At 42.5% G+C, this 20,219-nt stretch overlaps 1 protein-coding gene across 1 annotated transcript in view; it reads right to left on the bottom strand.

The window, feature by feature from the left end:
- pkp3b (plakophilin 3b) overlaps positions 1–20,219 on the bottom strand; it is a 44,299-nt gene that overhangs the window by 10,881 nt on the left and 13,199 nt on the right. The window contains exons 2-10 of the mRNA XM_030045728.1: positions 16,439–16,527; positions 12,323–12,918; positions 11,554–11,677; positions 11,163–11,367; positions 8,019–8,178; positions 6,538–6,655; positions 5,026–5,190; positions 2,124–2,306; positions 339–492 (exon numbers count right to left, since the gene is read on the bottom strand). Of these exons, the coding sequence (XP_029901588.1) occupies positions 339–492; positions 2,124–2,306; positions 5,026–5,190; positions 6,538–6,655; positions 8,019–8,178; positions 11,163–11,367; positions 11,554–11,677; positions 12,323–12,918; positions 16,439–16,527 (1,794 nt within the window). The remainder of the gene's footprint in view (positions 1–338; positions 493–2,123; positions 2,307–5,025; positions 5,191–6,537; positions 6,656–8,018; positions 8,179–11,162; positions 11,368–11,553; positions 11,678–12,322; positions 12,919–16,438; positions 16,528–20,219) is intronic.

The raw sequence follows: 20,219 nt of genomic DNA, 5'->3' as shown, positions 1-20,219 counted from the left end.
TGGTGCAACACAGTCCATGTGTGGCTTCTTTCTGCCTACATCACAGCAGCTTGATGATGGTTTTCCATTCAGAAATAACCGACCACAGAAATACTGAACCGACCAATCAGAATCAACATAGATGTCACCATGATGATCGCATGGACCGCTGTTTGGAAGCCTGCATCCCATGAAGCGGGCCATAAAAACACTGGAATTGTGTGGATTACCACTTTAAATACAGACATGCACAGCAGGGCAGGACCACAGCGTGCAGTCGAGACTGTTTCCAACATCATCTTCATCATCGTCTTCATCATTCACTCATCATTAGCCCTGCGGTGCGGTTTGCGTCTCACCCATGTGGTCTTTGTTGCTGCAGTGTCTGGCCAGGTTCCTCAGCAGGCCGGTCAGCGCTTTGAGCTCCATGTCGCTGCTGGAGTCCAGCAGGTCCAGCAGGATGGGCAGCATCCTCTCCTGCTCCAGCATCACCCGGCTCAGCACCGACGACCACTGACCAGGAGGGTAAAGGACATATTACATGTAAACTTTCACTTGTTTACAGGCTCTTATTGGGTTAGGACCGGCCTTCATCACCAGTTCTTAATAATCTTTCACAGGCTCTTTGATCATCTGCTGCTGGTTTTTAAAAATACAAGCTGTCACATAAATAAGAGAATCATCAGCGAAGCCTTTTCCCTTCCCAAGGCTGTAAGAGCTGCAACATGCTCTGTGAACATTTTAAATTACAACTGGAAACTGATTTATTCAACATTGCTTTTAAATAACTGCAATGCTTCCTTTGTTTTAATCTTTTATTCAGTTCTTTTACATATTTTGTTTATATGCCCTCCTTTGTTTTACATTTTTATGTCCTTCCTTTGATTCTACATATTTTACTGTTTCTATATCTGAATTTGTTTTATCTCCATCTTTTATATATCTTACTGACATTTGTTTTACTGCCTCTAATGTTTGTTTTTTCAGTTGATAGCTTGGTTTTATCGTGCAGTCTGTGCACTGGTTTTAAATTGTCTGTTTAATATTCTTTTTTTCACTTCACTGTAAAGCGCTTTCAGCTACACTCCCTCTATGAAAGGTGCTATAGAAATAAAGTATTATATCTGACACAACATATCAGAAAGGCACAATGAATGACATCTGCATGAAATATCAAAATAAATCCTGTTTAGTGTATGCAAATACGGTAACCTACATAAAATGGGCTTTATGTGATTTTGGAGAGTCTTTGTGGGTGTTCCCTTTTCAAAATAAAACCACAGGCTCCCTGTGCTTCTGTGGTCTGAGCAGTGGGAGCTGTCAGGCCAAAATTGCACATAATGTCAGGGCTCTCCCCTGTGTGTTTAACAAAACAGAAATCACTCTAGACTCTAGACTCTTGTAAGCTGTGATAAACCTTTCTAAACAAGACCCACACCAGGTAGTGGAGCCTCATCAGTTCAAATGAGACCTTCATGGGGGCCAGATTATATTTTACTAACATCAATGTGACCCGGTTGACACATGGATATTTAAGGCTCCTTTGTGATGTATAATTTTAAATCATTTCATTTGTAATCAAGGAAAAACTGCATGCTTGTTCATGAAAATAACAAATAAGGTACATCAAGCAGAACAGAGAAATGAAACAAACACACAGCAGACAGGTTTTCCTTTTACCTCCCAGAAGAAAATAAAATAACTGCTCTGTCCATCGTTCTGGGAAAATTCTACATTCCATGTCAACCTTTTGTTTTTTTGATAACATGTGCAGCATCTACCCCGATGGTTCTTCCTTTACTTTTTCCTTGTCTGGTTTTGGGTGTTGGCTGTGAGCTGAGGCGGCAGGAGTGGTTCAGTTGAGAGCCGAAGCAAATGAGACGTTTTGTGTTTATCAGGGGGTGAAAGCTGACTGAACTATCTGAGCCTTCGTTGCTTCATGTTGTTCTCCTCCTTCCGCCTCCCTCTCTCTTCCAAACCAGTCACAAATATGCTGGTAATGAGTCAAACGCAAACATTTCTGGAATTTTGGTGGAGCATTTTTCTTATTCTTTATTTAGTGCAAATGACATCAGCTTCTGCCACTGTGTGTGTGTGTGTGTGTGTGTGTGTGTGTGTGTGTGTGTGTGTGTGTGAGACTCTACCCTGGCGTCTCCTGCGGTGATATTCTGCAGGGCTCCTATAGCAGCTTCCCGGCTGGTGGTGCTGCTGCCGCTGCTCTGCAGAACCGACTTGTACAGCGCCACCACCTTGGGGTGCCACAGCCACTCGGGGCCCCGGGGCTGCCGAGACACCTCCGACAGAACGGACAGATCCTGGTTATGCTGCTGGGGAGGGAGGAGAAAAGGACGGTCAATCTGTCGTCCTCCATGAGTGATGCAGTTCCCATCCGGGCCAGTTAATAAATAGAAGAGCTGTAGGGGGAACAGGTGCGGATCTACCAAGGTGGCCTGGGCTGGCTTTCCCCCCAGCTGCCACCCCAGTTTGGGCAATCTCAAAAAAATTAAAAAAATGTAAATGTTGTCGCCTGTGTGAAATTTACATGTCTGATTCTGGGAAATCGGATTCTCTGCTCATCACCAATGACCTCGGGCGTGGTGAAATTTTTCTCATCTGACAAGTAGAGGTCGAGAGTACGTTTCACAAACTATCAGTATCGACAGAACCGGGCTCCGATAGCGACCGACGGCTGACAGTTAGACGAAAATGACACTAACCCTGCACCAAAATGACTTTGTCCTTAGGCAAAGGGGACATGAATAGGTAACTTCAGTGTTTCACATATGAATCAAATAACAGCTGAAGTGCTGTAAACAATAATGAAACAATCTTACACAATAATGAATTTAATTCTGCAAAAGTCCAAAATAAAGTAGTCAAATTATTCCTCAGACACCAAAAATAATAAAAAGAGCTCCCATCCACTGAGGTATTGACAAACATGATTTTTTTTTTTTTTTTTTTTTTTAAATTTGCAACCACAGTTATTTATTCATTACCTTGAGTTGATGTTTAGTGGTCCAGATTTATTCATGCATTTATTTGGGTATTTATTACTTTAATTTAGACGTTCAGTTCAGCAGTTTATTCGGTTTCTAATAAAGTCACAGATGATCAGTTCATTTCCTACACGGTCGTTTTATCAGCTGATCGGCCTTTAACAGTCAACATTCAATGGAGAAATTATTGAAACTGTGGACTCCTATAAGTATCTTGGCATCATCATTGATGTTGTACTGTTTTTTTTTTTGTTTTTTTACTGCTACTGCAGCAGAATCAATTGCCCCTCAGGGACAAATAAAGGTCTTGAATACTTGAATACTTAAAGATCCACATATAGTCTGAGTTTCCTGTGTTTTACAGGAAATGAATGCGAGTGTGAGTGTGGTTTTAGTTTTCATTAATTAGTGAGTTTCAAAGCATTTTTTTTTCATGAAACACTGACGAACAAATGATCACATCGACAACTCCACCTCAGATTTCAACATGAGGCACAATGAGATCACAGATCTAAAGAAAAAAGGGAAGAGGAAGCGAGGGGGCGGATACTAAATGTGAAAAGAGGTCATATGAGTCCCGTTTCCCCTCGCCCTAAACCTCCAGTCTGAGAACATACATGCAGAGGTGGGCCTGATGTTTGGCCTCCATTAGCTGCTATTGAAGCGGGGGAATGTGATCCAGTAATTCTCAGTGCCGTGATGGAACCCGATCCTCCCTGCGGACCTGAGGCCTGCGCTACGGTTTCTACCTGCAAGGCCGCTCATTATCCAGCTAATACCTTTTTTTTTTTTTTTTTTTACCGAGGCAGAGGGGGAGAGCCTGGCTCGCTTTGAGTCATCTACAACGTTCATGACTCCCATTTCTCTGGTGCGGTCAAATGTCAACACTGAAACAGACTGACGAAAGTCAAAAACAGAATACGTCACGGATAAAAAATGTTTTGATCTCAGCTTTCCGTTCTTCTGTAATTCCCTCGTCTGCAAGGACAGAGCCACCCTGACGCATGCTCGACTCCCTGAGATATTACCTCTGTCTAAAAACTGTTTTGGCCCAAAGCATGCACGTTTTGTAGGTTTCACAAAGCCAGATTTAAGACTTTGAAAGACCCTTTTTAACCGTACCTGGAATTCAAATTTAAGACCAATTTGACAACCAGATTAAAGGAACAAGAAGCTACTAAAACACTGAAAATGGCTAAAGAAACTGAGCACCATCAGAAAAATGACAACAGAGCAAGTCACGGTACATAATGTCCAACATGTTTTGGAAAATCTGTGAGCTCTGTTCTGTATTTAATCTACAAGTGGAAATGTGGGTCGAACTTACTGTGACCGACTGGAAGAGAAACAGCCAAGAAAAAAATTCCTAGTCTCATTTAGAAAAACTCAGATATTCTCCGAGATAAAAGTGGTATGTTTATGAGAAATGAAAAAAAAAAAAAAAACAACATATTTAGGAGAAAAAACCTCAAAACTTCTGGGATTATAAAGTCATAAATTTGTGAGAAAAAAGAATATTTAAAAAAATTAATTAAAAATGTCTGTCATTAAATGCGTGGGTTTCCTCCGGGCACTCCGGTTTCCTCCTACCGTCCAAAGACATGCAGGTCAGGTGAATTGGAGAAGCTAAATTGCCCCTAGGTGTGATTGTGTGTGTGGTTGTCGGTGTTTGTCTGTCTGCCCTGCGATGGACTGGCGACCTATCCAGGGTGTTTCACTGCCTTCGCCCTATGTGCGCTGGGATAGGCTCCAGCACCCCCCCGCGACCCTAGTGAGGATAAGCGGTTTAGAAGATGAATGAATGAATGAATGAATTTAAAAATATAAAAAATAAATTAAAATTAAATGAATGTGTGAGTTTTTTTCTCATACATTTACCATTTTAATCTGGGAAATTTTGAGTTTTTTTTTTTTTTTTTCCAAATATTGCCGCCGCTCCCCCAGCTCTGTATTTTTTTTTTTCCAACAATGGCCCTGATACATTTAGGACATTACATTTGGGTGATATTTGATTATTTCAGACCTTCAGGTGGGCGTTGGTCTATACCTGCTTGGAGTTCTTGGCGTACAGCGAAAAGCAGCCGATGGCCTGGCTCTCCCTGGACGCCGCCGCCCGGCTCGGCCCCTCCAGCCGGTGGCGCACCGAGGGAGGAAGCTCCTTGTACAGCTGGTAGGACAGATTCCTCAGGACACACAGCGAGTTCTCCAGACCCTGAGGACAGAGGGAGGGACGAGGAACCAATTATTTTTATTTATTTATTTTAAAGATTATTTTTTTCTGCTTTATTTGACAGTCACAGTAGAGATAGACAGGAAAGGCAGGGGCGAGAGAGAGGGAATGACGTGCAGCAAAGGACCTGAGGTTGGATTTGAACCCCAGTCGCTGTGATCGGAACTAAGCCCTGGTACATGGTGAGCCACCGGGGCGCCCCGAGGAACCAATTATTAATAATAATGATCAGAATTATCCTCAATGAGGATGTGACCGGCTGTCTTTATCTATTGTTTCCCAAAGTCGAAGGTAAGCGCCCTGCACTCCATTTGTCCGTCCTGCACAACCTGAGCCTCTGCTGCCTGCCTCTCCTACCTGAATGATGGACACACCACAGCGCCACCAACAGGCCTGACAGTCTCCAAGCTTCAAGCAACAGTCTCTCAGACACCAAACGTCACACAGACAAGACAGACATGCATCCAGGTGGACGTGCACCAGCCATGGGGGACGGCCTGGTTTCTGTTTTCCTTCTGTAAGTCTGTCCGCGTAGAGACCGTAAAAGCATTTTGTCAATCTCAGTCCTCGTTTTAAAGGAACACTCCAAAGTTTTGGGGAAAGTGCTCTTTTTCCGACAAGACGTTTGATACCACTTTCACCTCTGTACGTCCAGTGGTTCAGTTCAGCTGTAAGGTTCGTTTTTTTTTTGTTGCCTTGATGGAGCTAGGCTAAGACTCCCATAGACTTGAAGTCTTCATGCTAAGCTGGTGCACAGTGCAGGCCTGCAGAAATGACCTGAGCATCTAAAACACAAAGAGACTGAGCTGATGCTTTAATTTCCAAAACATCCCCCGTGATCACGTCCAGTTAGAAAACTGCAGCAACCAATTTCCCTTTGGCTTCAGTAGACAAACACGATGTGTTTCTAAAGCAAAGCCCCAGCTTGAACCTCAGCTGCTTCACAAGGTTCTCAATAATGTGACTGAAAATAGAGACAACAATCAACTAAAACACTCAGGCATGCAAGAGGAATAGAGTGATTTTCTTCCAGTATTATTAAAGCATAGTTTTATAATTTGAAGGCAAGTTGGAAAACAATCCTCAAAAACTTTTTTGTTTATTCCTATAATTAAATCAAGGTGAAGACACAACTGAATTTCAATTATGGCGTAGTATTGCTCACAGAATGCAAATACACAGTTACTGACTGAACATGAAAATATGACAGGTTATGTATTACAGTGACGGTTGGAGTTGTGAATTTTCCCATGATGGAACTAAAGGCTTATCTTATCTTATCTTATCTTATCTTATCTTATCTTATCTTATCTGATCTTGTGTAGTTACCTTGTCTTCTGCCCGCTCCTCCTGCAGGGAGCTCTGAACATAAGACACCAGAGAGTCCACCAGACCTCGCATCTCTCTCATCTTCTGCCTCGTTCTCTCATTCACTGAGCTCAAGTTCCTGCACACACACACACACACACACACACACAAAGAAAAGTAAGAGATAGTCAAACATATATGATGACATATTAGGGCCATTATAGGCAGGAAAAAGTATTGAGCTGAGGGAGGGGATAAAAATCTCAGAATAATCAAGTTTCTTTCTCCTAAATTTGTGAGTTTTTCCTCGTAAATTTACCACTCTAATCTCAGAGAATATCCGAGTTCTTTTCTTGTAATTTACAACTTTAGTTTTGGAAATTCTGAAGTTTTTTCCTGAGAATATTACCTCTCTGTAATTTTTAACTCTCCTTACAATGGCCCTAATACACTGTTGAAGAAATGCCACCCCCAAAAATAATGCCCTGGAGCCCTGGAGTCAGATACTGAGAGGTCAAACGTTAAAGGTCACTAGTACATTCCAGAGTGATAAGGCTATAATGACCACACCATGTGACCGAGTCTCCCTGTGGCCAAAAAAAATGAACAGAGCAGTTCCTGTCTGGCTGAAGAACAGCAGCTCGGTTCAATCTCAGGTGAACAACAACAACAACAAAAAGTTGATGTGGTAATTGTAATATCACGTTCCTCCTGCCCCTTTGTGTTTTGTTGACCCGTGGGGAGTTCTGCTGCTCAAGAAGAAAGCGAAAGCAAGAACTTGCTTCCATGCCCCTGTAATCCATTTAATGAGGAAGTAAGCCGCGCATCCGGGCCAGTTTTCCCATAATCTGAGTATGATCTCACTCCTGTTATTCTAACCCCTGCCTGCACGATTATCAAAATTTCAAAGCTATTTTGATACTACTGCTAAAGAATGAGCTCAATGTCGAAGCTTTAAAAATATTTGATAGTTTGACCAAATGGATTCTGCGAGATGAAATTACAATCTGAAGTCACACCCACAGTGTCTGTGTGTTTACTTCATGAAAGCTGTTATAATTTGACAACGTATTTCAGATGGTCTTTGATGTCCCTCGATGGTTTTCATGTTTGCCTTTCTAGTATTATTGAATTTTAAGATGTTAAAGACCTCATTAAATGGGCTCTTACTTTCTTGATTTGATGCATTTCCTGTTGAAACAGGAAGTGTGGGCGGGACATGGTGCAGGGAAGGATCATTAACAAGTACAAACCAACAGCATCTCAGTTTGGGATGGAAACACTTTTATTTTGAAGGAAACTGGTGGATGAAAGAGGATGTTTAAAGATTTGTGAAGGTTTTACTGTTTGAGATTTTAATTTACAGCCACCAGTGCAGGTTCATGTCACTGTTTAAGATTCATTTTACAGGAAGTAGAGGTCATGTGAGGTCATTTCAAGGGGACTTTGACCAAAATTTTGGTATTGTGACGCTCCTGTATGATGATGTTTGCATGTGTTACCTGAGGCAGCCGGTGGTGTTGAAGAAGATGTCCTTCTCTGACGGGCTGAGCTGGATGCTGCTGCACAGAGGAATCAGAACTTTGTCGGTAAGCTCCGGTAAAGCCTCTCTGGACAGCTTCTCCTTCAGGTTGTCTCTGGACGACAGGTTCCACAGGATACCTGCAGACACAAGCAGCAAGCTAGGCTTTAATTCTCTGATATGTGCATTTCATTCATGAGTGTCACTGATGTAACCTCATACAAGAAGTGGAAGGTGGAGAAACAGTGAAGAGAGAGACAAAGGAAGAGTGAAAAAGAGTTATTATCCCTTTTACTGGCCAAATAAACGGAGGTAGGATTCCTCTCAACTACAGCACCAGACACAAGCAACCGAGGCTTTGCAGTGGCATCAAAAATCTCCTGTCAATCATAGACAGATAATCTTTACTGTCCACAGGTGAGGAAATTTGCCTTTGACTTCACAAGTTGGTTAAAACACATCAGAGAAAATTGAAATACTATATGCAATAATACAAACACGACATGCAGAGTCCAGACAACAGTGACGGACATGGTTCCAGTGTGAATGGTGTTCACACTGGAGTGGTGTTAAGCAGAGTTATTGCATTTGGTAATATTACAAAAATGACATTTTGTAAATGTTTTTGGTCACTGCAGCGGCTCTATAGTGCCCTCCCGAGGAGCAGTTTTATGGATTCTTTAAAGAAGGGATGAACAGGATCAGTCACAGTTTATCCGGCTTTTTGTTTGACCTGCATTTTGCAATTATCTATCTATCTATCCATCTATCTATCTATCTATCTATCTATCTATCTCTATATAGATAGATATATAGATATAGATATAGATATACACACACACACACATCCTAGCTGTCTCTGCTCTTTCCCAATCATCGCTGACTCCATTACTGAATTCCATTAGAGAACTAGCAGTGAACAATTGTCTAAATATATTAAAACGAGGAGATCAGGAGATCAAATTCACTATCCAGTAAACGAAGCTCTGTTTAGGCCCAGCTTTTCCTTGTCTGCTCCCCCAGTATAGGAGACAAAAAGCTTGTCTGAGGCCTCCTTTGTCTGTACTATGTCTGAGGTACACATAAAGCCTAAGGACCATAGAACCTAAGGACCATAGAAATTGAATGGGTAGGGCCAGTGAGAACCACTGTAAGCCTTTTTTTCACGGCAAATCAGATATTTCCGGGTGGTTGCTGCTACCATGGCAAGGTGAACAACCCGGGAATACTCTGATTTTCTGTGAACCTATCCATTCTATCCATTCAATTTCTATGCTAAGGACTCTCACAGGGTCTATGGAACCTCTCTATTTCTGCAGAGGGCACAGCACCATCAGCATGGAGACAAAATTCCTGCCCAGAGATTTAGGCTGGAAGGCTGCGTGTGGAGGTAGACAGACTGACCTTTACCCTCCCCAACACTCAGACAAGCTCTATCCACAGAAACAGCCAGGAGGGGATAGTGTCTTCAAAGACAGGAGCTGCAGACTGGACCATGCATTTTCTGACGGTGATGTAACCTGGGGTCATCACACACCCTCGCTGAGGGTCGATCAAGCCCCAACTTGTGTCTAAAATGTAGGACTTGGATTCCAGGGCTCACTCTTCCTGATCCACAGCCACCTAGAGGATCTGTCCACCGTCTCAGCGGCAGTCCTGACAACTTTGCCCAAACTTGCCTTCATCAATCCCATCAGTCCACAGGCCTGGCTGTGGACTGATGGGATTGATGCTGCCCTCTGAAACCCTTCAGTTCACCAAACAGAGGCCCAAAAGAAGCCTCACGAAGAGACCTTAGCACCACTTGAAAGGCTCAGGAAGAGAGAGGAGAAAGTGCTGTCATGGCTGACTCCTCCTTACCACCTGGGTGGAGGCATGCACTGTGTCTTCTACATTTTTGCCTAAACCAAACCCTTGCAAGCTCTGCTGTTCAGGGCTACAGAAGAACAGTCAGAGCCTGTGGCTCTGGGTGCCAGATCTTTCTATATCCAGCTCACACAGAAGAGCCCATGCACTGTCCTTCATCAGATCCCTGATTTCTTGAATTTGGGCAGTTTGGGACCACCAACTTCCTCGTTCATGCCAGATAAAAGAAGTAGAAGTCAGAAAGGTGTATGACCGCTCCACAGGCCAGAGACAACTGATTGTGTCCAATCCCTTGAGAATCCACTGGGTCCCAGAGAAGCACCAGAGGCTGTGTGGTCGTGGTCACCCGAGGGGGGCCTTGGCTCAAAGGCACCCCTTTCCTGGGAGTCAAAGACCAACACCTCCATTTGGTCACCTTGCAGCACTTGTGAGGCTGAGCCGTTGAGCTGGACCTTGAATCCTGCAAACCACCACTGAAGGGGACGAATGTATGCAGACAGTCCCAAAATACAACCAGAGTGGCCACTGCAAAGAAGCCCAACATCCTCTGAAATCACTGAAGATGCAGCTGGCAGTGCAATCTGAAATCAATCCCCATCTCTCCAGGATCAAAAGTGCCTCCTTCTGCATGAAACGCTAAATGATTGTTGGGGTCAGGAGACTCTTTTCCAGGTTCAGGTAAAGAGAGAGTAAAAAGAGAGTACAGTATGCAGCACATTTTGATTAGTTTTTTTTTAGGGTTAGTCTTTTTTAGGCATTTCTGTTTTATTAGACAGACAGAGTAGAGAAGGACAGGACAGACAGGGCAGATAGAAGGGATGACAGGCAGGAAAGGGTCTGGGCTGGATTCAGTCCCGTGCTGCTACAGCTTAGTCTCAGTATTTAGTAGGGGTGGAGGAAAAACTCGATACAGCACAGAATCCTGAGTGGTATATTGCATCGATACACAGACAGCAAGTACCGATGTTGTATCTTATTAAATAAAACAGATCTTGACACAGTTTTCCCAGGGGGACAGAATTTGCAGTTGAAAAAAAGGAAATAAATCGCAATATATATATATATATTTAGCATATAGTGGGTTAGTATCCAGTTCCCAACACAGCAGCCACAGCTTTGCAGCCACATTTCATTTGGTCTTTCTACAAAGTCCTGCACTTTAACTGAATTTCTGGAAGTCGAAGCAGGAACTGAGCTCAGATCCAGGGCTGCCGGTACCTGTGATGTTCTGCCGGTACCTGTGATGTTCTGCCGGTACCTGTGATGTTCTTGCGGAGCTCCTCGTCGGGTTTGTCCAGGATGCTGACGAGACGCATCACTCCACCTGCTTCTATGAGCGCCGCCTTGTTGTCAGAGTTTTCGTAGATGAGGTTCCGCACGGCGCCGGTGGCAAAACGCTGCACCTCCTGGCTCTCACTGGAGAAGAGGTGGACCAGTGCCGGTATACCCTGCAGGGCTCGGACCTGGGGCGAGACACATAGACAGACACAGAGAGAGAGAGAGAGAGAGAGAGAGAGAGAGAGAGAGAGAGAGAGAGAAGGGGGGGCGATCAGGTTATTCATTAATGGAGATTTGCCAACACACACATGCATACAGACCATACACAGCCAACAACAACACCAGAACGTAGTAAGTAAAAAACGTGTCACCTGGTTTTTGGCATCGTTGCTATGGTAACATTGGTGTTGTATGTAGGCAGCTCCCAAAACCTGCATGGCTGTGTCTGACTCCGAGAGATATCTGACTGCTGTAGCCATGTCCAGACTGTGCATCCTACACACACACACACACACACACACACAAGAATGTTAAATCGTATGCAGACAATTGTATATACACAGCACTTTTTTATTTTTCTTTCCTCACAATGGCCCTAATACACCGTTGTAATTATTACATCAATCAAAGAGGGTCATTGTTGTTGCATGGTCGGGTGTGTTAGCCAGGTGTGTTAGTCAGGTGTGTTAGCCAGGTGTGTTAGCCAGGTGTGTTGGTCAGGTGTGTTAGCCAGGTGTGTTGGTCAGATGTGTTGGCCAGGTGTGTTGGTCAGGTGTGTTAGCCAGGTGTGTTAGTCAGGTGTGTTAGCCAGGTGTGTTAGCCAGGTGTGTTAGCCAGGTGTGTTGGTCAGATGTGTTAGCCAGGTGTGTTGGTCAGGTGTGTTAGCCAGGTGTGTTAGCCAGGTGTGTTAGCCAGGTGTGTTAGTCAGGTGTGTTAGCCAGGTGTGTTAGCCAGGTGTGTTAGCCAGGTGTGTTAGTCAGGTGTGTTAGCCAGGTGTGTTAGCCAGGTGTGTTAGCCAGGTGTGTTAGTCAGGTGTGTTAGCCAGGTGTGTTAGTCAGGTGTGTTGGTCAGGTGTGTTAGTCAGGTGTGTTGGTCAGATGTGTTAGTCAGGTGTGTTAGCTGCCAGACGGAGACCCTCACCCTCCCAGCTGGTCGTTGCTGTGTGTTGACGCTCCGTCGCCCACATCGACTCCCTTCCCGACGCTCCTCATGCTGCGCAGGGAGGCGGCGCGGTGCAGGGAGGCCTGGTACTGCCCCGCCCCCAAAACAGGACCCGTCCTGGCCACGTGTTGCTGCCACTGGCCCCCCCAGCCGGGCCCCGCCCAGCCCTCCTGGCCCCAGGCCGAGCTCTGCTGCTGGTAGTGCTGCTGCCGGTTGGTGATGCGGCTGATGGTGCGGTGGGAGGGGCCTCTGTAGGCGTGCTGGTAGGAGAGATCCTCGTCGTGCCAGCCGCCGCCCGCTCCCTGGGCCAGCGTCCCGCTCAGGCTGCGCCTCAAGGAGCCCAGCGCGGGGCTGGGTGCCATGTAGGCGGGGTTGTCTGGAGGGGCCAGCAGGGACAGAGGCAGCTCCTCGTGATCTGCCTGGCAGAAAGACTTGGAGCGTCGGCTCCTGGGCTGTGACTGGGTGGCCTGGTAGCTGCCCCGCATCATGCTGGCTCCTGATTGGCTCATCCTGTAGTTGGTTTCCATAGCAGAGCGAGAGGAGAAGCCGGAGGAGGGGAGGGGCCCTGTGGGAACCTGTGGAGGGAGGAGGCGGGGTCAAAGGTCAGCAAACAGGCTGCTGGCTGGACAGAGACACAGCCCGGCCTCCATCACTTCCAAACAGCTTGACGGAAATGGAAACATTTTGATGAAATTTCCGATGTGGGAGATGTTTTTATGTTGCTTCAAGCAGAAAAAGCACATAATGAGAGAAAAAACTGACAAATAAGTTATAGATATCTGATTTAAAAGTGTAATATTCACTATTTGTCCCATGTTTAAGTCTTTTTCATGGCTGTATGAGCATTAAAACCACATGATGCAGCAGATTATGGATGACATGTACATGATATCTAATTTGCCCCTTCTAACCATATCACACTCACTCTATAGATCGGGATTATTCTTTGCAGCAACAAATATCAGAATATACGAAGGCCACAGAGGAAATGGATTTGTAAATGGTAGATACTACAACAATGTTTTCCCGTATTTTTCGATTTACTAATTTCCTGAGAAATGACTAGTAATGACGTCCAGATAAATAATCCTTCCCAAAACACTGAGCTGTGTGTGGTGCTGGCTGATGACTTCAGTGTTTTCTGAGCTGTAACACTCCTCAGGCAGTGTGTGTGTGTGTGTGTGTGTGTGTGTGTGTGTGTGTCAGAGTCTAAACTCAGTTCTGGAGAGCTCTTGTGAAATATCGCATCGACGTGTTGGAGGACGGACGAGCTGGCAGGAAGCACGCCGCAAATGTGGGACACGTTACACAAACTATTCAGGTCAGGGGCCGATGCTCATGATGCTCATGACAAGAATGAAAAATGAATTAAAAATATTGCTTTCCTTTGCTTGACCTGACTTGATCTTGACCGACATGAAGACCCTATGAAATTGTTTTTCACTACTCACACCTGCAATTTTTACACACACATTTATACCATCAAAAAGTTCATCATCTGTGGCTGAATCTAGCTAAACCAAATGTGAAGCAAACTCACTCCTTTTCATTGTGATGACCGTGAGAAGCCAACCAGCTAACCACCACTGCAATACAGGATCAGTGTAGCTCACCAGTCTGCAATATCCTGAGGTGCAATATTTTATTGTTTCAGCTGCTAAAACTGTCCTTTTCAATCTCAGCTGCTAATAACTTGTACCTTTTATATCATATTGTTTACATCTTGTTTTTATAGGTTATGGCAAATACATACATATATTCTCCGGGGTCAGTGGGACTTAATTGAGCTCTGTCTCTGTCCCAGCGTTGCCTTCATACACTCAGAGTGAAAATCACTCTGAGTGTATGAAGATTTATCCCAGTATTTTACCAGGAGCTACGTGTGAAAGAGGCTTTAGTGCTTCTGACACTGTTCATGTAATCAGCTGTTGGTCTTGTTAGTTTTTTCAAAATAAAACACCGGTGTCGCACAGCTCTGTGTGACGTCACAAACAGGAAATGCCACAGCGACACTCCTGAAACTTGTATGGTAGTTGATAATCCATCCATGTAAAAAACATATTTTCTTCAGCGAATCTCTCAGTTGCACTAATATTGTTCTTAGGAAGCAGCCAAGTCTTTTTTTGCACTGGAAAGTCAGAGCCAATAGGAAGCCAGCAGGAACACCTTCTCTGTGAACTGACCTGTGATTGGCTGAAGTCACAGGTTTGACTTTCTAAAGCCTGAATAGAGGTTTTATAGAGTTAAGAGGAGGTGCACAAGTCTAGTTTCTCTCAGACCACCTGAATTACAACCTGCTGAAAGGTTATTTTGCCTAATGACACACACACACACACACACACACACACACACACACACACACACACACACACACACACACACACACCCTGCCTCGCCCGCAGCTTTAAAGCTGCTTACTGAAGCAGGAAGCTCACTCTGGCATTTGCATTGTTGCACCGGCTGCTGAAAAGTCTACAGAGAAACGTCCTGTTTATATTTTTCTTTTCTAATGACATTGTTCTGAAATTGGTCAGCAGCTGCTCGGAAAATACTGTGCACAGAAAAAAAAAAAAAGAAAAAAGAAACTACAGCCAGATTCTTCTCTCTGTTTCTGACTGACTGTTCGCTGCAAAGAGCTCTGCAGTCGTGTTGCTGACAGCGAGCCAACACATGTTGCACTCTGAAGTAAAAATGTAACTAAAATTGTAAAAAAAAATAAAATAAAAATACTAAACCTAGATAAATTAAAAGTACTCAAAATGCTACACAAATGTCCCCCCTGTAGGGCTAATTATTGGACCTCAAGATAATTTTGTGAACCTTTTTCAGAGCCAAAAAGGTCCATATAAACAGTAAAAGGTACATATATGTACTGTTTCCTCTAAATGTTAATGTATAAAATCAGGAATTAGTGCGTGTTAGGCCAAATACAACAAATTAATACACAAAAAAAACAAAAACAAATGAATGAATTAATAGATCTATACATAGATACCTAAATAATTAATTAATTTAGTAAATATGTTAATTTAAGGTAGATTTTAACTTGTAGGCTATGGTGGAGTAGCCTTGGAATAAAATAAGTTTTATAGATTTGTGGAGATGAAAAATAGGTGATATGATTATCCAGTCAACACTCTAGTTATATTACAGGAACCAGACCGGGATCTGTGAGGTAAAAACCACGAGGGGACAAATAAGTTCCTGATGTCACGGGAACTAAAGCTGCACCTTAGACGGTCCTGCACCAGTGACCCCTACAGGTACGTTTGTTAGCTTTATTTTCTGAGAGTGTGCAGTAATGTCTTTTATTTTGTGAACAACAGGAAGTGTGCTTATTTTGCACCGTGAATAGCTTCGGAGCAAATTTCCAAACAGGCGTTATTTGGATAAATTTTAACCGAAGTTTCAGAAAATCGGCAAAACAAAATGCAAATTTATGCGCATTTCCATCCACTTCTGTTATGCAAATATTTGGAGTTGGTTGATCGAGGTGAGCAATAGGTGGCGCTACTTCTCCACCCAGGTGTGTAAAAAAACTTTTTTTTGCAATATTTGGAGATTTTTCACTGTTTCCATTCAGGTTTTTAATGTGCAAATTGAAAATGTGAATAAAAACAGGTGGATGCAAACCTGATGTAGGACCATATTCAAAGTAACTGCATTGTTGTTTATACACAGTCCACATTCCAATCTCAGACCATACCACTTTAAAAGTTCCTCATTATTCAAATAAAAACAGCTGTAGCAGCAAGGGAACCAATCATGTTCCTGCAGAAATCCAGCTCTCCAGTGTTCCCAGTGATTAATGGTTTTCATCTTAGTGGCCTTCTTCTTTCCAAGGAAGAGGAAATTACTGAGGATCACTACATCATACTGGGTGTAACATATTTTTAGCTGATGATGAATAATAATGCAACAAATTGTTACACTGCTCTCAATCTCACATGTTTACATTATTACTCAATACTGTTACATCATCAGTTAGAAATAAGTTACACCCATTCTGAGCGGAGGGGCACGTTAACCCACCAGCTGCTGCAGACCTGGAGCGCTTTATTGGTTTATAATATGATAATAACAGCTTGTACTCACAGCCATGACGCGGCTGGGCGTGTGGATCATGGATCTGGAGCTGAAGGCCAGCGTGGGTGTGTAGGTCTTCACCGCCGGGTAGCTGTAGTCTGCACAGAGAGGACAGACAGGATGTCAGAGCAGACAGACAGGCTTCACTCATGAGCTGCAAAGGAATAACAGAAATCCTCTGACGCTGAAGGACCCTGAACGCCTCTTTTCCCAGGTTTAGTTGTCATATTTTAAAGTGCCTTTGTTCGTAATCGAGGCAGCTGTCATCTGACAGGTTTTTAAATGCAGTTTGATGTGACATTTAACACCAAAACAAAGAGCTGCATGATGTCAATACCTGTGCTAAAGCAAGACTTATTTTGCTGACCTGCTCATCAAAAACTCCACAGAAATTAAACTTATTATTACAGAGCCGTGATAGGAGCCTGTACAGCAGCATCTCCTTCCTGTCTTTGTCTCAGACTGAGCTGAGCCTGCACACACACAGATTAATAAACCAGATTAGAAGAGCCTTTATTCATCCCTTTAACAGGACACAGCACAGAGAAGCAGAACATAAGGAACATAAAGAACATAAAGAACAAAGAAAATGTTAGAGAACATGTTAAAAAACACGTCACAGAACACGTTAGAGAACACGTTGGAGAACACGTTAAAGAAAACGTAAGAGAACACGTTAAAGAACACGTTAGAGAACACATTAGAGAACATGTTAGAGAACACGTTAGAGAACATAGTAAAGAACACGTTAGAGAACATGTTAGAGAACACGTTAGAGAACACATTAAAAAACATGTTAAAGAACACGTTAGAGAACACGTTAGAGAACATGTTAGAGAACATAGTGAAGAACATGTTAGAGAACACGTTACAGAACATGTTGGAGAACACGTTAGAGAACACGTTAAAGAAAATGTTAGAGAACACGTTAAAGAACACGTTAGAGAACACATTAGAGAACATGTTAGAGAACATGTTAGAGAACATAGTAAAGAACATGTTAGAGAACATGTTAGAGAACACATTAGAGAACACATTAAAAAACATGTTAAAGAACACGTTAGAGAACACGTTAGAGAACATAGTGAAGAACATGTTAGAGAACACGTTACAGAACATGTTAAAGAACACGTTAGAGAACACGTTAGAGAACATGTTAGAGAACATAGTGAAGAACATGTTAGAGAACACGTTAGAGAACATGTTAAAGAACATGTTAGAGAACACGTTAAAGAACACGTTAGAGAACACGTTAGAGAACACGTTAGAGAACTTGTTAGAGAACACGTTAGAGAACACGTTAGAGAACATGTTAGAGAACACGTTAGAGAACACGTTGGAGAACATGTTAGAGAACACGTTAAAAAACATGTTAGAGAACATAGTAAAGAACATGTTAGAGAACACATTAGAGAACATGTTAGAGAACACGTTAGAGAACATAGTAAAGAACATGTTAGAGAACATGTTAGAGAACATGTTAGAGAACACATTAGAGAACACGTTAAAAAACATGTTAGAGAACATAGTAAAGAACATGTTAGAGAACACGTTAGAGAACACGTTAGAGAACATGTTAGAGAACACGTTAGAGAACACGTTGGAGAACATGTTAGAGAACACGTTAAAAAACATGTTAGAGAACATAGTAAAGAACATGTTAGAGAACACGTTAGAGAACATGTTAGAGAACACGTTAGAGAACATAGTAAAGAACATATTAGAGAACACGTTAGAGAACATGTTAGTGAACACATTAGAGAACACGTTAAAAAACATGTTAGAGAACATAGTAAAGAACATGTTAGAGAACACGTTAACAACATGTTAGAGAACACGTTAGAGAACATAGTAAAGAACATGTTAGAGAACATAGTAAAGAACACTTTAGAGAACACGTTAACAACATGTTAGAGAACACGTTAGAGAACATAGTAAAGAACATGTTAGAGAACACGTTAACAACATGTTAGAGAACACGTTAGAGAACATAGTAAAGAACATGTTAGAGAACATAGTAAAGAACACTTTAGAGAACACGTTAGAGAACATAGTAAAGAACATGTTAGAGAACACATTAGAGAACATTTTCCAGAGGAAGTGGACGGGTTCAGCGGCGGGGCAGGGCGGCTGCTGCAGGGGAACAACATACATAATCCAGAGCAGGAAGGAGGGAGGAGAGGCTGCATGCCTGAGCACCGGCATCACCGGGTCAGAGGTCACCAACACACACACACACACACACACACACACACACACACACACTGCAGTATATACTGTTCACACAGCACATCAACAGGAACATAAGAGCACAGACTCAGGAGCTGCCACACTTTCAAGTCCAAACATCACCTCATCACCATGACAACCCATTTGACACCTCCAATACACACCTGTTTGACAGAAAAACATAACCACAACCAAAAGGTACTAACCTTTTGTTATTGTGAGCATTCTGCACTTGCATATCACGGCCAAATAATAATAATAATAATAATAATAATAATAATAATAATATCATAATGAATCTGAATCTGGTCTTGTCACCGATGTTTCCGTCTGCAGCCGCACGTCAGCTCAGAGCATCCACCTCTCTCTCCTTCAGACTTTCCAATTGCTGATGTGCGATTTATGTCCATATTCATATGAATTTGCAGATGAAATTGACTGAATTGTTTGATTTCCACGTCACGAGGACAAGTTAAATGCTCTCATTGCCTTTTTTTTTCATCGCCTCATTGTTGAATCATGTCGGCTCATCACGTTGTTCATATTAAAAACATTTCACCCACCAAAAGAGTGAAGTTACCTAAAACCAGAGGAGATGGAGGGACGTTCCTCATGACCAGCAGCTATGACAGCATGCTGATTTAACTTAAAGGCAAGCCTGGGGCCGGATTCTCCAAAGGTTCTTAAGATTAAATTTCTTCTTAAGTTCCACTTTTTTTCTTAAGTTTGGGTTTAAGAAGAATCTTAAGATATTTTCGAATTCACAAACAAAATATCTTAGGAATCCAAACAAAAGATCGTAAGAATGTTCTCAACTTTATGCTTATGATTTTTCTTAAGAATAAATGGGATTCTTGAAATAAATGATCTTACTATTTTTCTTAAATAGTATCGTAACTTTAAGACAGGTAAAGGTCGTCTTAAGTAACCACATGCTGTGTGAACGTAAGCTATTTTTCATGTTTTCAACATCTTTGATTAATTTAGAGCCAAATTTGGTTATATAACATAGATTAATGTAGTAGGCTAATACCTTAATAACTTTACATTGTATATGTTAACATAGTGATAATCGTTATCTAAACTGTAATTCAGCCTAATATCTAAGCCAGTATTTAGACACATATAGGCACATATATTGTTTCTGAGTCTATATGAGGACATTTTGTTTAGCCACCAGTCACCACTCATGTGTCAATTATATTTAGATTCCATTAACTAATAGGTTAGTAATATCGTCGCTGTCCAATACAAAGTATGTATCTCAGTTTTTGAGAAAACAGTTTTATAACATCAAATCAAAGTTGAGACTATAATGGATATTGTTTTGTTGGATTTTAGATGGAGCTGCTGTGGGTTGCAGCTCGAGGCTGTTTGTTTACATAAAGGTAGAGAGTTGAGAAGTTCGTAAGTGGAAAAAATTAAGAAGTTCTTAAGATAATGTGCAGTTCTTAAGAAAATAATGGGGAATAGCACTTGAGAACATTCTTAAGAACTTCTCATTTTTTCCTCTTACAAAACATCTTCAGATTATTAGTAAGAACTTTTTGGAGAATCTGGC

This window comes from Myripristis murdjan, chromosome 3 (genome assembly GCF_902150065.1).
Source record: "Myripristis murdjan chromosome 3, fMyrMur1.1, whole genome shotgun sequence".
Lineage (NCBI taxonomy): Eukaryota > Metazoa > Chordata > Actinopteri > Holocentriformes > Holocentridae > Myripristis > Myripristis murdjan.
The sequence above is the reverse complement of the archived record's forward strand: the minus strand, read 5'-3'. Positions and strand labels throughout refer to the sequence as shown.